The 17,386-nt window shown below is 37.7% G+C and overlaps 2 protein-coding genes across 5 annotated transcripts in view; both read right to left on the minus strand.

Moving 5' to 3' along the window:
• matk (megakaryocyte-associated tyrosine kinase) overlaps positions 1-9,778 on the minus strand; it is a 21,625-nt gene extending 11,847 nt beyond the window's left edge. Inside the window, exons 1-5 of the mRNA XM_690700.7 lie at positions 9,624-9,778; positions 5,840-5,908; positions 5,647-5,760; positions 1,114-1,229; positions 786-1,005 (exon numbers count right to left, since the gene is read on the minus strand). Of these exons, the coding sequence (XP_695792.2) occupies positions 786-1,005; positions 1,114-1,229; positions 5,647-5,760; positions 5,840-5,848 (459 nt within the window). The 5' untranslated portion in view covers positions 5,849-5,908; positions 9,624-9,778. The remainder of the gene's footprint in view (positions 1-785; positions 1,006-1,113; positions 1,230-5,646; positions 5,761-5,839; positions 5,909-9,623) is intronic.
• A 56-nt stretch (positions 9,779-9,834) lies between these two features.
• The window catches only part of zfr2 (zinc finger RNA binding protein 2), a 41,470-nt gene continuing 33,918 nt past the window's right edge, over positions 9,835-17,386 (minus strand). For all 4 annotated transcript variants that reach the window (XR_012397653.1, XR_012397652.1, XM_002666166.7 and 1 more), the window contains 5 exons: positions 16,178-16,263; positions 13,830-13,925; positions 13,631-13,742; positions 11,433-11,530; positions 9,835-11,351 (listed from right to left, as the gene is read on the minus strand). Coding sequence is in view for 2 of the 4 variants with exons in the window: in XM_002666166.7 (XP_002666212.3) it covers positions 11,178-11,351; positions 11,433-11,530; positions 13,631-13,742; positions 13,830-13,925; positions 16,178-16,263 (566 nt within the window). In the remaining 2 variants the exon portion in view is untranslated. The remainder of the gene's footprint in view (positions 11,352-11,432; positions 11,531-13,630; positions 13,743-13,829; positions 13,926-16,177; positions 16,264-17,386) is intronic.

Raw genomic sequence — 17,386 nt, forward strand, 5'->3', positions numbered from 1 at the left:
CGAACTGATGTGGCAGTAATCAGGAATAGGTGTGGTCAGAGAAACTGAATTAAGGTGTGACAAACCAGGGCAAGCACTTTCACACACACAATTTTGGTCAAACTAATTTAAACATTAGTCAAAGATAACAAGTAAACACATCATGAGGGTTGTATTATTAAGGGAATGCTAAATCCAAAGATGCATAGCTCTGTGTGTGAAAGTACTTGCCCTGGTTTAATTCCTCTAGCCTCACCCATTCCTGATCACTGCCATCCCAGTTCGCGATCAAGAAATCACGAAAATAGGTCTTGCCCGACAAAGTGAAGTAGACCAAAAGATCCTCAAAAGCTGGACATCATGTCAAGATCCAGAAACAAAAGAGAATGACAATAATTAAGTTCTGGAAAAGGCTATAAAGCCATTTCTAAAGCTTTGGGAGATTAACATTTATTTATTTATTTATTTTTTGCTCAATACTTTATTTATTGTTTGTAAAACTTTCTTTTAATTGGAAGTATATATGGCCCTAGATTGCAAAAAAAAAAAAAGGGGGGGGGGGTATTTTAAATGGTTAAAACTATTTCCTAATAATAAAAACCCCACATAAAATGAATATCACCTAAAATAAACTTTCCTCTACAGAGCCCTTGAAAGTCACAAAAACATCCAAGTTCACCACAAGCGCGTGGCCGAGTTGTTATTTCCGCTCGCAAACCACAGGCCTGCAGCACAGCGGATGCCTCTCTGGAAAAAGGCAGATAAAAATAAAAAGCGTGCTAAAAATAGCCGCCCGCGTAACACACCTCAATCATGTCGATGAGGTTGTCGAAGAACTGCATGTTGTCGATGGTCAGTTTATTGTCCTGGTAGATCACGCGATAGTGAAACACTTTCTGACTGAAGCAAACGCACAGCACGAAGTCTCCAGGATGCCGAACCGATTCCCGCACCAAGAAAAGCCCGTCTTCCGTGGGCTTGAGTTTGTCCACGGCTTGCTGTCCGGCTATTTTGCCATGAAACCATCTGTGTGGAGCAGCAGAGAAGGTTGTAAACAGGCTAAAAAACTTACCACATCATTTCCTTGTGAAAACCACTACATTGCTCATTTGTTCTCGAGAATCGCTGACTTACGGCATGAGGCTCAGTTTTGGGTCTATACGCAGCGCTTCTCTTTCTCTGAGATTGGAGCCTGAAACCTGTCCTTCCTCCCCTGTTGTGTTGTGTCTGGCAGTGTATTCTCCTTTTCTCTGGAAAACAGAAGCTACTTTAGTCGAAAATGTCAGTTCACATCAAGAACGACATCAATGTCCACACTATAAAGAGTCTTTTTCAATAATAATAATAGTAATAATAATAATACTGGAAATAATTTAAAGGATGAATAAATATAAGTTTACACACTTTTACACAAGTAAATAAATAGAATAAATAGACTCAATTATGGGCTGAAAATCTGCAGAAATCTGATTCTGAGTTTCATGTGGGCCTAATCAAAAGTCATGGAAATTCAGCTTTTTAATCTGGGATTTTGACATTTGGCTAAGAGTGGGATCCCTGGGACAAGGTGATTCCAACATTTGGTCCGCTGTCTCATTATTTACTGAGAATACTTGTATACTTGGAGCAGTTAGCCTAGTAAAACTTTATTAGCTGTCATTGTCTTTTCCACCTCCATTAGTTTTGCTACACATAGCCTTACTTTAAAAGATTAGTTTCAGTTCCTTTAAATGAAAGCTCCTCAGTCCAGAAGTGCAACCCATGATTCAGACAGTAAAGCAATGAGTTTTTTCCCCTTAACATTTTTTGGGGAGGTGGGGGTAACTTCACGAAAACATGATTTCAGGAACGCTCTCCTAACCTACAGGCAATGTTTTTTTTTTATAATAATGCAGTTTCTGGGCTAACAAATAGAAAATGTTCATTCATTTTCCTTCCGCTTAGTCCCTTCATTTACATTTACATTTAGTCATTTAGCAGACGCTTTTATCCAAAGCGACCCCCTTCAGGGGTCACCACAGTGGAATGAACCACCAACTATTCCAGCATATGTTTTACACAGCGGATGCCCTTCTAGCTGCTACCCAGTACTTGGAAACGTCCATACACACTCACACAAACACTTACACTACAGCCAATTTAGTTTATTCAATTCCCCTATAGCGCATGTGTTTGGACTGTGGGGGAAACCGGAGCACCCGGAGTAAACCCACGCCAACACGGGAAAAACATGCTTTGAAAACCAAATGTTCAAGAAACCAAAATTTGTAAGCTCAATAGCCACACACATAGAAAAAAGTTAAACAAGTGACTAGTTTTGGTAAATAAAAGTGCACATTTTTGCAATCCTTTTAAAGTCTTTGTGAAATAAAAATGTATATTTACTTTACTAGCAACCACGGTTAGTCTTCTAATTTTTGTTTAAAGTCTGCGTGAACTGGAAGCTGCTGAGACGTTTATTTCAGTATGCTGATGTGCTTCCAACTGAAGAGCAGTATTGAGTAGGGGGCGGGGCTTACTTTTTGTGCATCATTCACTGGTTGCAAATTAGCAGTAATTATGCAGTTGCTATTGAAGCCCTCAAGTTGACGTCAACAGAAGGACTGCCACTCCAAACACAAAAGCAAATGGTCAAACTTTGATTGAAGATTACCAACCCTGCTGAAAAATCCATGGCTGGGTTTAGCTGGTCAACCAGGCTGGTTTTAGAGAGGTTTTGGCCACTTCCAGGCTGGTCTTAGCTGGGAGATGACCAGCTAAAAACAGCTTGACCAGCCTAGCCAGGCTGGGAGCCCAGCCAAAACCAGCTATATCCAGCTTAAACCAGGCTGGTCAAGATGGTTTTAGCTGGATTTAGCTGGTCATTTTCCAGCCTGACCAGCTAAGACCAGGCTGGAAATGGCTGGAAACCAGCCTGGAAATGGCCAAAACCTCTCTAAAACCAGCCTGGTCGCCCAGCTAAAACCAGCCAACCAGCCTAGACTGGTTTAAGCTGGATTTTTTAGCAGGGAAAACAAACTTTTTTTTAAAATGGATTAACCTTTGCCGGTTTAATCGTTTACTGCAAGTATAACAATGTGAGCTAACAAAATAAAGTTGTCAATTGTGATTTCACACAGACTTTAAAGCAGGGATGTCAAACTCAATTCCTGGAGGGCTGCTGCCCTGCACAGGTTAGTTCCAGAGTTGCTTCAACACACTCACCTGTAGGTTTCAAACAAGACTAAAGCACTCAATTAGTTTGATCAGGTGTGTTTAATTAGGGCTGGAACTAAACTGTGCAGAGCTGCGGCCCTCCAGGAATTGAGTTTGACATGCCTGCTTTAAAGGTTCAAGACACCCTGGAGTACTTTATTGGAGATTTTATCAGATTTGTGTGTGTTAAGCATCAGTTAAGACAATGTTAGCAAGGGTTTGCTTTCATTGTGGGGAAAACTAGATCCTTTTGTCGGCTTATTTTATCTTTCGGGTTTAAAATCATTTTGGGGGCAAGATCAAAATCAGTGACGTAGCACGAATCTGCTATTGGAGTGATGGTGCTCATTATTATTCATAGCAGAGCTTTCTTATGCTATAAGAAGATCCTGCTTTTTAACTATTTATAAGAGCACATGCTTTCCGAAGGCAAGGCAGACCTGCCAAGCTGTGAGACCCAATGACTGGTTGAGACAGTATTTAGTTGTTCATGAAGTGTCGTATGTGGGCGACGCAGTGGCGCAGTAGGTAGGGCTGTCGCCTCACAGCAAGAAGGACGCTGGTTCGAGCCTCGGCTGGGTCAGTTGGCGTTTCTGTGTGGAGTTTGTATGTTCTCCCTGCGTTCGCCTGGGTTTCCTCCGGGTGCTCGGTTTCCCCCACAAATGTAGTAGGGCATTAAATGAATTACGGTTTAATTTTTTGCATTTAAACTATAAAATCATGCTGCATCTCAGAGTTTGTGTCTTATTTTGTGAGCCAATCTGCAACAGGTGTTCGCTCCTCTTTTCCCCTGCTCTGCCGGCCATGTCCACTCCTCCCTCTCCTTGCAGAGCTCCAGGCCCATCTCTGAGCATTTTTGGAAAACTTCTGAGGTACATTTAAACCAAAGACGAGGGTTTCATAGCCCTTTAAAGTCGACTTTCATTCTAAAAAGTGCTTCCTATGGTATTTGTGAGTTGTGTTCCTATTATGGCGTCAACTTATAGAACAAGACGGTGTGTTAACAACGCAACGCCTTCTCATTATTTAGGAAAATGAGTCTGATTCCCATCTCTTTTGATTTAGGATTTCATTTATCTGTTCCACCCCCTCTACATGTGTGCTCGACTTCTCCAGTAAAGTACACTTCACTGCTGGAGACAGAATGTTATGAAATGTCTATTATCAGCTTCTTAAAAGCACGAGGAGCATTCATAAAGGTATATACAGGTTAGTACATTTCATTCAGCATGTTTGTGAGATGTTTTCCAAGAGATATTACTATAAAATGCTCGTTTTTTTGCTGTTGTGATTTGCTTTTGTTTACATTGTATGCTCCAGCGTTGTCCACACACATGGGCGACAGCAACTGTGATGTAGATTCCCGAGCTCTATATATGATGTCAGAATTCGATGGAATAGTTTGTCTTGGTTGTAAACGGTCAGTGGAGGTGAATAGGCTATATAAACAACTGTACATTGTATTCTACAACATTAACCCAACTCAGAGACATTTTTAGTCACAGCCAGGGGCGGACTGGCCATCTGGCAATTCTGGCAAATGCCAGAAGGGCCGGACTATTTTTTAAATGTGGGCCGGTCACCTATTTTATTTATTTATTTTTTCATATGTATTGTTTTTTAAATGTAGGCATCTTATATCTCGTGCGAGATGTGAATATTATGATGATGATGATGGTGATAATAGTAAGAATAGTAAATGTTAAGCATTGGCAACAACAGGCTGGTTTCGAGATGGGCCGACCCAATCTGAGGCAACGCAGATGTAATCAAAATCTGGCAAGAATGTCAAACAGTAAGTGCAAAAAAAAAAGGGAAAGGCAGTCAAGTCAGACATTGCCAAATACATAAACTTTACTGAACTAGTCTCGAAAGGGGTCAGTGTGATGGCGCAGTAGGTAGTGCTGTCGCCTCAGAGCAAGAAAGTCGCTGGTTTGAGCCTCATCTGGGTCAGTTGGTGTTTCTGTGTGGAGTTTGCATGTTACCGTGGATTTCCTTCACAAGTCCAAACACATGCTATAGGTGAAATGGGTAGGCCAATTGTGAATTGGGTAACCCAGTATAATGGGTTGCACCATTAAGGGCATCCGCTGTGTAAAACATATGCTGGATAAGCTGACGGTTCCCAGATTAATAAAGGGACTAAGCCGAAAAGAAAATGAATGACATGATTGCATATATAAATTGCTTTTTGTATATATATATACATATATAGGTTGCTTTTGTTCCAGTCACATACATTAAATGTTTAAATGTCTCTTAAATAAGGTACTGCTTATAATTTTACCATCTGTACACCAATAAAAGTAGTGAATGTGCGTGTCCTTGGGTCTGTGTGGTAATGTGGGCTGGTGTGGCTACAGTGCCAGGACTGATTTTTAGTTCAGTCCGCCCCTGGTCACAGCTGTGAACAAGTCTGACTTTTAGTGACTTTAAACAGGAGAACGGCTTTTAAAAAAGTGCTTCATTTACCATTCCAGGCCCCACGAGAGTCAAGATGTCGCCTTTGTGATACGATATTTCACCATCTTTGGGTTTGCAGTGGTCCTTTTTAGCGACGCACTGCGTTCCTGCCGTCCAGTTTTTCTAGAGTAACAAGTGCCAGCCGTGAATTGTGGGGACATTTGGAAGTGATTGGCGAACATTTAGCTGGAGTCTCACTTACCATGGCCATGTGTGTTTTCAGTCAGAGCAGTGAACATCAGCAGCAGCACCTACAACCTGTTTCAGAAGACTGAGGTACAAATTGAGCAGCGTTATTTGAGCGCGATGACGAGATTTAAAGGGATAGTTCACTCATAAATCAAAATCGTGTCCTTTACTCAGCCTTTGTTTCAAAACTTTAAAAAAAAAAAATTCTTATTGTAGGCATAAAATGTAATGTTTTGATGTCAAACCTGTAAACATTGACTCTCCTAGTATTTGTTTTTTCTTACTATGGAAGTCAAGGGTTACAGGTTTCTAAAAAAATTATCTTCTTTTGTGTTCAGCCAGGGCAAAGAGCTTAGAATGCGACACTCTAGTGTAAAGAGGCGACACTCTAGGAAACAGCCACTAGAGGGCGTGGCGGCCATTTTGGAATGAAAACTCCATTAGAACAACAACATATTATAACTCTGTAAAATAAACTATTAAAAGTGCTGATGATTGTGATAGTAAGCGCTGTATTGTCGTCTTTCAGGTTGTATCTCAGCTTTAATGCACTTTTTAAATAAATAAATAAATAAATAAAAAACAAAGCAGCTGCTTGCCATTGCGACAGTAATGAGATCCAATGGACGGACGATCACTTTCACTCCAAAATGGCGGAATCCAGGGCTGTTGCTGGGCGCTGCTGTTGCAATAGAACTTTCTATTGAGTGTCGCCTCTTGGTCATTCTAAGCTCTTTGGCCAGGGTGCGAATGGGCTTTATGCACAGACTTTTGTCAGCTACGAAGCCCAAAGGCTTTCCGGTGAACTTTTCCATTACAAAAGTTTCATGTTTAGCATCTGATTTCTTTAAAAAAAAAAAAATCAGCAATCTTAACTGCCTGTTAGATATACGATATGAAGTGGGTTTCAGATCAGATAAGCACTGGATTAAATTCTATTTCCACCTGCCATGTCTTTAAAATATGAGTTTATTGTACCCCAGTATTTTCAATGGAACTTCTGCGCTAGCCTACTTACGGCGCTAGTGGTTACAACGGTCTTTCATCTAATTTTAGGCTTGAACAACTAAATGAACGCTTAAGTCTATTTATCTGAATGTACTGTAATTACATTACAACATCAATGCTGTAAAAACAACCTTGTGAAATTGAAAATAGTCACATTAAGCTGTCACCGGAAGTTTATCGTTGGCTTTAAAACTCAAGCTGTGCATAGAGCCCAATACAGGTGGATTTGGGGTGGATTGAGGCTTGATCCCCCTTTGAATCTGAGAAAGTTCACTCTGATCTGTATTTTAAATAGTAAAATTAATAATTAAAATAATAGTTAATTATTTGACCACCTATATAATGGTTCATACCATGAATGCATAATCTCACAAATCAGTCTATGCCAAAAAAAGTCACTCAACAGTGTAAAACCAGCAGATTTAGAGCACCGTAAGAGATCACAAGACTGATTTCTCAATAAATGCTACGTCTCTACATAGAGCCTACAAGTAAAGTCAAATTACATGCATAGTTAAGTAGTCTGACCTAAAGTAAGCCGAAAATCGCTAATCAGGTCAGAATACTCTATATCTCACAAAATAATACATACACTTGATTAACTGAAGCATGTATTACACAAACTAACATTACTGAAAACGATGATCCCCCCTGATCATCAATGTATAATTTCCACCCTGTATTCAATGGAAGAAACTCCTAAAGCAACCAACTTGAGGGTTGGTAAATAGTGAGTAAACTTTCACTTTTTGGGTTAACTATTCACTTAGGTGAAGTATAACTTCATAGAGCATTGGTTTCAGAATTTTCCCCCTATTTAGATTAACTAAGATTGAGTTTATGTTTCATTGGCCAATCAGCTTTGAGGTGAATCACATTACATTTCGATTTTTCAACCAAAAAGCATATGGAAATAAGATAAAACAATCAAGATACCCAACAGCTTAAATGATAGAAAAACAACAAGCCCATGAAGCATTGTGAATGACACACATTAAAAACAACAAGAAATGAATCATTTTTATCCAAAGAAACTGATGTTTCATCTTCCAAAATATGTAAAAAATTAAAAGCAGTGGGCGGAGTTAAGCCGAGGTCACACTGCACTTTTCGCCCCATAGACTTCAATTCATACGCATCCAAATGTGACAAGCCGGAAGCGCAAGCTCATGCGACAAGTTTTGCAGTTCGCTGCGTAGCAAAGTTCAATCTTGGTGACCTGCGAAATCGTATCACATGACTGCATGAGACCAATCGAAGATCAGAACATGACCTCTCTGGACAGATATGTAAAATATGAACCAATCGCTCAGCTTTTTAAGTGTCTAATTATCTTGTATAATAACAGCAATTCTTACATTTATATAGCGCTTTTCTGGACACTCAAAGCGCTTTACACATTGGGCAAATCTCCTCATTCACCACCAGTGTGCAGCATCCACTTGGATAATGCGACGGCAGCCATATTGCGTCAGACTGCACACCAGCTGATTGGTGGAGAGGAGACAGAGTGATGAAGCCAATTATCATATGGGGAGGGTTAGGAGGTCATGATGGACAGAGGCCAGTAGGCAAATTTGGCCAGCATGCCAGGGTTAAACCCCTACTATTTTTCGAAGGACATCCACAGATTTTTAACGACCACAGAGAGTCATGACTTTGGTTTAACATCTCATCTGAAAGATATGTTTAATCCCGCTCCTTTTCCCAGCGCTGTACGACAGAGTTTTGCATGCTCAAACTGTTATAGACCATTTCACTTTGGTCATGTCATTGGTCCATAACCATTTCCTGCTTAGCAAACTATTTCATAACTTTAACAAGAGGAAATTCAATCATAACTTGATGTTAAAACAGCTTTCATAACATTATCAATATGTGGCTCTTTTCGCATTCTGGGAAGCATTAGGAACTTAAAAAGTAAAACAATTGATCCGTTGGGACTATTGTTTTTGTTTACATCCCTCAAAATGGTCTATACACATTCCTCACTGATTCTGAATGGTGAACATTTCTGTGAAGCATCATGGTTAATGTAGTTTTTACTACAAATTCTCCTGTTGAATACGTTTAAAAGTACATTTGAACAAAATGAGATCAACAAAAGCATATATAATCAATTAACATCCTCAGAGCCTAAAACAGGCCTGTTTTTAAAAGTTTCAGCAGTCCGCTGTCAGTTTATCAGGTTTCAAAATGTATAAATACCTTTTAAAAACACTTAAGGTATGGTCTAAAAACTCGCAGTGCACGCCTTTAAAAAAAGTTATTAAAAATAAGGAAACACAGTGATCAAATATTAATCTGAAAATGCTTTAAAACTTTTAATGCGCACGTCCGAAATAAAAAAAACCAAGACTAAAGGTAATCAAAGTGGCCCAAAAATGATTTAAAAAAGGCTTAAAAATGATCATGAATAGCTAATGCAATTAAAATACTAAAGAAAATTCTGTATGAAAGGGCTTCAATTTAGAAAACAAAAATTGCATTACATTTTTAATCACACTTAAAGACTACGTGACTTTAAAAAAGCTAAATAAATAAATATTATAAATACTCCTGAAGAGACAAAATGCTGACATTTTTTACAATAAACAATTACATTTTGAGAAAGATTTCATTCGCATGTATAGATTTTAGCATAGCTTAAATTAGACATCCTTAAACGCGACATTACCCATGTTAAACAATAATAAACCCCCAGCTTAACAATATAACATGTATAAAATTAAACCTTAAGTAGCTCAATCAAACTTAAAAATGAAACATTTAACTGTCATTTGACTTACCAGCGGGACTTAAGTGTGACTGTCAGATGAATATGTTTCTGCTGTCACTCCATGTGAGAGATTACACACTGATCAGAGGTTTATTACACACACAGACACACTCACTTCCTCCTGATAGTCAAGCAGCGGCTCTGACGTCTTTTTCCACCCCATTTATGACCATACGTGATGGTAAAAATACACTTGATGCAACAAAAAAGACACAGCGAGCCTGTGTTTCTCTGTTTATTTCGTTATGCAGCACTACACAGATATTCCAAATGAAGGATCACGCTAGAATTATTCACAGTCCTACAAAAAAAAAAAAGTCAACAAACACTCAGCAGGAACATCTAAAAATGGCGGGAAACCGTCGCATTGTACGTAAAAACGGGTGTGCGGAAACGCAAATCCAAGCGATATGAAGAATCAACATACTAACAGCAAACTTTCTGCGCATCTCACATCAAGATTTATATAAAAATGTAAGAATAGAGAGAGGTATTACATTATATTATATTGCAATATGAAGAACCGCACTTCTTCGCCTCGTCGTTCACATTTCAAGTACTTTAAATCTTTACCGCAGGCACGTGTGAAGAACCACAGACTTATTTTTTTATATATATATTTTTTAACGTTGTCGTCGTTCGCCGAAGAACGACTTCTCGATACCCTGTCGAAACGCCAGCTTCTTGCCGTGAAATGAGCGATTATTCAGTATGCAATTCAAAATAATGATAGCGGAGATGTCTGTGTTTTGCGCTAAACGTGTAGAAATCCAGTGTCGGGGGTTAATAGACGACCACACAAAGCTGAATCGTGACTTTTAACAGCTTATTATTAGTGAATACTAGGAACTACGCATTTTTTAAACCATTTTAAGATACACAGTATAGAGAGAAACTAATTTATTTTCATGAAATCACCATAATATTATTATAGAACTCGTTATAATAATATTATCACATAAAACCGATTTATACGGGATTCAAGAGTCTGAGACGTTGACTTTTATTCGGATGTGTTTTTAAGTCTGTTTTACATATTTAACATCACCTTCACTTTGTTTTAAATGTGCAGAATCTGAAATATAATTCTATAATATGCATTTCACATTAATTTAAATCATAAAACGTACGTTTTTAACTAAAAAAATAATCTCTGCTCTCAGACTTTTGGGCCCCACCTCATATATATATAATTTGAAATGAAATGCTTATGTAAACATAAGAGACTGGCCTGTGTCAGGATGATTAAAGCTTTTAATTAAGTGCCTTTATTACGTAAAAGTGCCTAATAGAACTAATGTGACTTTCAATAACGGTTTATATTAAAGTAGCGTGACGTTCAATCGTCATCATCTGATTAGCTGAAAACTAAGTCCAATTTCGGGAGCGTATTTTCATCTCAGATGTAATAAAAAGGTATTACATCATAAAAGGGGAACGAATACAAGTTATTTCCGTCACTTGTCATTTTCAAAAAACAGAACCATTGGGTGTTGCTTTTTTTCTTTCCTCTTTTGAGGGATATTTATACATTTTGAAAGGTTGCTGAGATTACGCAGACGTCTCAGGGGTCGTTGGAATCATCTTTTTTGTCCTTTTTTCCGTCTGCTTCTCCTTCACCGACGTCGCTGCCGTCACGTCGTCTTTTGCGGTTTCTAGCGGCAGCTTTGGACACCGGCAATGAGCCCATGCCGAGGACTTTATGGATCTGACGGAAAGCCAGCAGACGTAGTGCATGCTGGAAAACGAAGATACGTCCCTTACAGAACAGCTCATATAAAATAGTTGAAAAACTTGACTAGTCACATTAGTTTAGTACCTGTGCGTTAGCGGTTACGTCTTCACGAGCCTGTTTCGACATGGTTCCCAAAGCATCTGTCTGACCTTTCTCACATGGGTCGAGAAGACCAGGACCATCTGAGGGACAGACCCAAAAATAGTCAATATATTGAGAGATATATTATTTTAATGCACAATATATTAGTGGAAATATTGATTTGATACGATAACACTAAGAAAGCGTAACATTTATTAGTCTATTTTAATAAATAAAGCCAATAAATACTGCTTGCGATATCGGTTTCAGTATCGATAACATTTATATTAGCATGTATTGGCCAATACTAAAAAACATGGCCATTAAATTCTACAATATAATTAGTGGCTATATCGGTTTCAGTACCGATAACATTGAAATTTGCAGGTATCGGTTAATGCAAAAATTTGCCCATTAAATGCTAACAATATATTGGTGGCTATATCGGCTTCAATACCGATAACATTGAAAATAGCATGTATCAGCCAATACTAAAAAACATGGCCATTAAATTCTACAATATACTCAGTGACCATGTCGATTTGAATATTGATGACATTGAAATTAGCATGTATAGGGCAATACTAATAAATATGGGCATTAAATGCTACAATATATGTGTGGCTATATCGGTTTCAATACTAATAACATTGAAATTAGCATGTATCGGCCAATTTAAAAACATACCCCCATTAAATGTTAAGAATAAATTGGTGGCAATATCGGTTTGGATACCAATAACATTGAAATTAGCATGTATCAGCCAATCCAAAAACATATGGCCATTAAATGTTAAGAATAAATTAGGGGGCATATTTGTGGTTTCAATACCGATAACATTGAAATTAGCATGTATCGGCCAATTTAAAAACATACGCCCATTAAATGTTATGAATAAATTGGTCGCCATATCGGTTTCAATACCTTTAACATTGAAATTAGCATGTATCGGCCAACATTAAAAAATACGGCCAATAAATGCTACAATATATTGGTGGCCATATTGGTTTCAATACTGATAACATTGAAATTAGCATGTACCGGCCAATCTAAAAACACATGGCCATTAAATGTTAAGAATTAAATTGGTTGCCATATAGGTTTCGATACCAATACCATTGAAATTAGCATGTATCAGCCAATCCAAAAACATACAGCCATTAAATGTTAAGAATAAATTGGGGGCCATATCGGTTTCAACACCGATAATTAAAATTAGCATGTATCAGCCAATACTAAGAAATATGGGCAATAAATGCTACAATATATTGGTGGCTATAACGATATCAATACCGATAACATTGAAATTAGCATGTATCAGCCAATCAAAAAACATACAGCCATAAATGTTAAGAATAAATTAGGGGCCATATCGGTTTCAATACCGATAATATTAAAATTAGCATGTATCAGCCAATACTAAAAAATATTGGCAATAGATGCTACAATATATTGGTGGCTATACACATATCAATAACGATAACACTGAAATTATCATGTATCGGAAAATCCAAAAACATACGGCCATTAAATGTTAACAATATATTGGTGGCCATATCGGTTTCGATATCAATAACACAAAAAATAAGCATTAATTGGACAATACTAATAAATACTGCCAATAAATGCTAACAAAATTTTGGTGGTCATATTGGTTTCAACATCAATAACAGAAACATTTTTTTCAATGATTAGCCAATGTTTATAAATATGCCCGATAAATGCTGACAATATATTGGTGGCCATTTTGGTTTTGATACGATACCATTTAAACAAGAGCATTTATCTGTCAATACTAATAAATGTGGCTATAAATGCTAACAAAATACTGGTGGTCTCAGCAGTTTAAATAAAGGAAACATTTTAAATGAGCATTTATCAGTCAATACTATATCCCATAATACTATAATCCTATATATAAAATTGGCGTTGAAATTTTTTTTCGGTTATCTGTAATGGCAAAAATTTGCATTACTATAAACATTTGTCCCCAAAAAAACGCATTTGTAAGTTTTATTATTAACCGAAAGTGTTAAAGAGTAAAAGATGGATCATGAAATTTAACTTTGATTGTTGAAAATAAAACCACAAAACAACAACAATTGTATTTGTGCGGTAAACATGTAAACAAATCGAATTACACCAGTGTTACATTCATAATATTAAAATGATCTTGGTCATAATTTCAAAATAATCTTTACCTGGCAGGAGAATGCCAGTGGCGATGCATTCGAGGACCCTCCGCAAAGCTTCTCCAGGACTGAGCGGTCCAGACGCACTGCTAATGGCCTTCTCCACAATCAGCTCCATGGCCTTTAAAAAGGAAAACGCAACTTGTTAGTTATTATGACCATAACTAACTTAAGCTAAGTTCATAGTTAGCATGCACAGCTAACTGACCCAGTTGGGCATCTTTCCCCATGTTGGTATGCGCTGGCAGAGATCCCGCAGAACCCGAATAATGATGACGCAAGACTGAAGACCATTGGCCCGAGCCTGTGGATGAAACACGCATCATAAACACGGCTAACAATGTACACGCTAACTGAGAATTGCTAATTCTAAATAAAGCAAGGGCCTAAAGCCTACTTTATGCAAGTATGTAAACACTCAGCCACTGTATTGCAACTAGCCGCTAAATTACAACTTATTATTCAAATAGTTAGCTAGCTTCTATGCTAGTTTCTTGCCAGCTACTAAGAAAATTAGCCACAGAAGCAGAAAGTTCACTTTAACATCCAGTATAAAACCCCTTACTGGGAATAATTAAATTAAAGCACACTAGCAATATATTAGTAATTACATTCTGACATTTATAATTCGAATAAATTTGTACTGTGTGGACAGTAGTGGCTACAGTATGTTGCAAGTCTAAAACAAAATTCAGCAAGCCTGGACCCATGTGTAGCTTTGACAATAGCTAATTTGTAAGCTAAAAACTTAGTTAATCATCTTAAAATGCTTTAAAAAATGTGTAGAATGTTATAGTTTATGTATTTTACATTTCATTAATGCACAACAATAATGGCTAAAATAGCACTTTAGCGAATACAAATGTAAATTGTAATTTAAAAATGCTAAATTACACAGCGGTTTAAACCGAAAACATATTGTACATGCGTACCTAAAAACTCTACAGTTTTGCGGAACATGTTTATCAACAACAAATGAATCAGTTAGTCAGCTAGCTAACATGCTAGCTAGCTGACAACCAATTTAACTTGATTCTAAATAAACTGTAGAAGAACTAGATTCTTAAAGTTTGAGAACAAACTTTGAGGCTGGCTTGTGAAAGCCTGAGGATGGATGGATGGATGGATGGATGGATGGATGGATGGATGGATGGATGGATGGATGGATGGATGGATGGATAGATGGATAGATGGATAGATAGATAGATAGATAGATAGATAGATAGATAGATAGATAGATAGATAGATAGATAGATAGAGTTATGAGCTCACAAAGTTTGACCCAATTTAAAGTCAATGAGAGTCTTTTGCAGTGGAAGTCTATGGGACAGTTTCTAGGGTCCCAAAAGTGGTTGCTAGGGGGTGGCCAGAAAGTTAAAAGCTCATCAGTTATTGGCAGTTAGGTAGTCTGAGTTAAATGAGCCCAGCTAGAAGTCGGTAGGACAGTCTGATGCAGAGTTATGAGGTCACAAAGTTTGGTGCAATGTTAAGTCAATGGGATTTTTCCGACAGTCCCGGGACGTTTTTCGGAAAAACGAAAGTCGGATCAGACCAAAAAGATATAGCAACCCGAGTCAGACCAGTTTGGAGGTCTGGTGTGAGTTTGGTGGTCATAGCTCGAAAGCTCTAGGAGGAGATAGAGTTTAATTTTTAGTCTCAGAAGAAAAATAGGATAACAAATAGTCTGGCTTGCTACACAAGCCAGCCTAATTATCATGCTAAAGGCTGATTCTGCATTGAGCTATCGGAGTGACCCAGGGCGCAATCCTGGCGCGTAGTCGTGCATTTATACTTCTGTGCGCTGTGTGTTGCCCCGAAATAACACTTCCAAAACACTAGCACACAGTAGGTTTCTATGTTCCTCTTTGTCGAATTTAGTTCTTTTTTGAATACTACAAGTAGCTAAAACTCGCTCATTCAGAGGCGGGAACTGGCGGACATGCGACAATCATGAGGTAAACACAAAACAGAAGTTTCCATCTGGAGCTCCTTTTACGGGACTTGACACTTGTAAACACTCGCTCCAACGGGCTCACGGGTTGGCTTTTATCACCACCCATGCACGTCATCGCTACCGAACAGACAAATCACAGAGCTTGCGATACGTGTCATTGCGACATGTAGTTACATTTTTTGAGAGGTGCGCATTAGCGTCAGACTCAGCTAGGGCTTTGTGACTGTGCGAAGGCTGTGCCGAACCATACGCGTGAGCTTGACGCAGAAGTATAAATCAGCCTTAACATCACCAATAGCACCCCCTTCTGGCAATAGCTGAAACTACTGACATGTTACTAATTATGTTCTGCTATATTGGCACAAAATACAACTAAACCAAACTTGCATTGACAGTAGAGACAGACACTTGCATACAAAATGCTTCAGGTTTATGCTAAAGTGTAGCTAACCATCGTTGTAATGTTATCCTTTAACCGTTACTCCTGGCAAACAAAAACTGCATTAAATTGTAACTAATTGCATCAAAGATAAATACATTTAAGGCACTGGTAAGGTTACAAATAAACATGTATGACACATACTAAATGATGGTAAATTTACCTGAAACCATTTAGCATGTCGCAGAGCCGCTAAATACTCAAGGCACTTGATCCTGTTCAGAAGATCCGGAGGGTCTTTCTCTGACACTACAGGAACACATGTGGGGAAACACCATCAATATTATGCAATGCTTTAGTAAGCACAAAGAAAAAGGTACTTTTGCAGATATATAAAGTTTTTAGGGAGTAAATGAGACCGTTTTTTAGGGGATTTGCGGCACTAGACTGTGTTAATTACATGTGATCATTACAACACACGTCAAAACAAAGTGACAACACCGCAATGTCACAAGAAGAGGGGCTTTCCGACACGTCCAGGTTCCTAAAAAAACTTGCAACGTTAAGCAAAAGATGCGGATGGAAAATATTATTTGCTTGGGTCTGTTGATACAGCCGAGGGGGCGAGCGATTAACAAACCCAAACATAAAACCGCTTTGGTTTTTTGGTTGTTTGATAGAAACAGGATTGAGTATACAGTTGAAGTCAGACTTATTAGCCCTCTTGTTTATTTCTTTTCCTATTTCTGTTTAACGGAGAGCAGATATTTCAGCACATTTCTAATCATAAAAGTTTTAATAACTCATCTCTAATAACTGGTTTATTTTATCTTTGCCATGATGACAGTAAATAATATTTTAATAGATATTTTTCAAGACACTTCTATGCATCTTAAAGTGACATTTAAAGGCTTCACTAGGTTAATTAGGTTAACTAGGCAGGATAGGGTCATAAGGCAAATTATTGTATAAGGATGGTTTGTTCTGTCGACTATTGAAATAAAAATAGCTTAAAGGGGCTAATAATTTTGTAGGCATTTAAAAAAATAAAAACTGCTTTTATTCTAGTCGAAATAAAACAAATCAGACTTTCTCCAGAAGAAAAAATATTATCAGACATACTGTGAAAATGTCCTTGCTCTGTTAAACGTCATTTGAAAATATATAAAAAATAAAATAAAATTCATAAAGGGGGCTAATAATTCTGACTTCAACTGTATATCATTAGATAAAATAAAAACACAATGATCTCAGGTTACAAGCCAAAATTTCAGAGGTTGTTTGAGGTCACTGTTAATAATAAATAAATTAAATAAAAACTTCAGGATGAGAGGATGAAAATGGTGGACAATAAACCTCACGCTTCAACCAACAGGTTTAAATTGAGGTTTCTAAACTGTAGTTTACAACCACAAAATATTTGTAAAAAAAT

The sequence above is a fragment of the Danio rerio genome, chromosome 22 (genome assembly GCF_049306965.1).
Source record: "Danio rerio strain Tuebingen ecotype United States chromosome 22, GRCz12tu, whole genome shotgun sequence".
NCBI classification, from domain to species: Eukaryota; Metazoa; Chordata; class Actinopteri; order Cypriniformes; family Danionidae; genus Danio; species Danio rerio.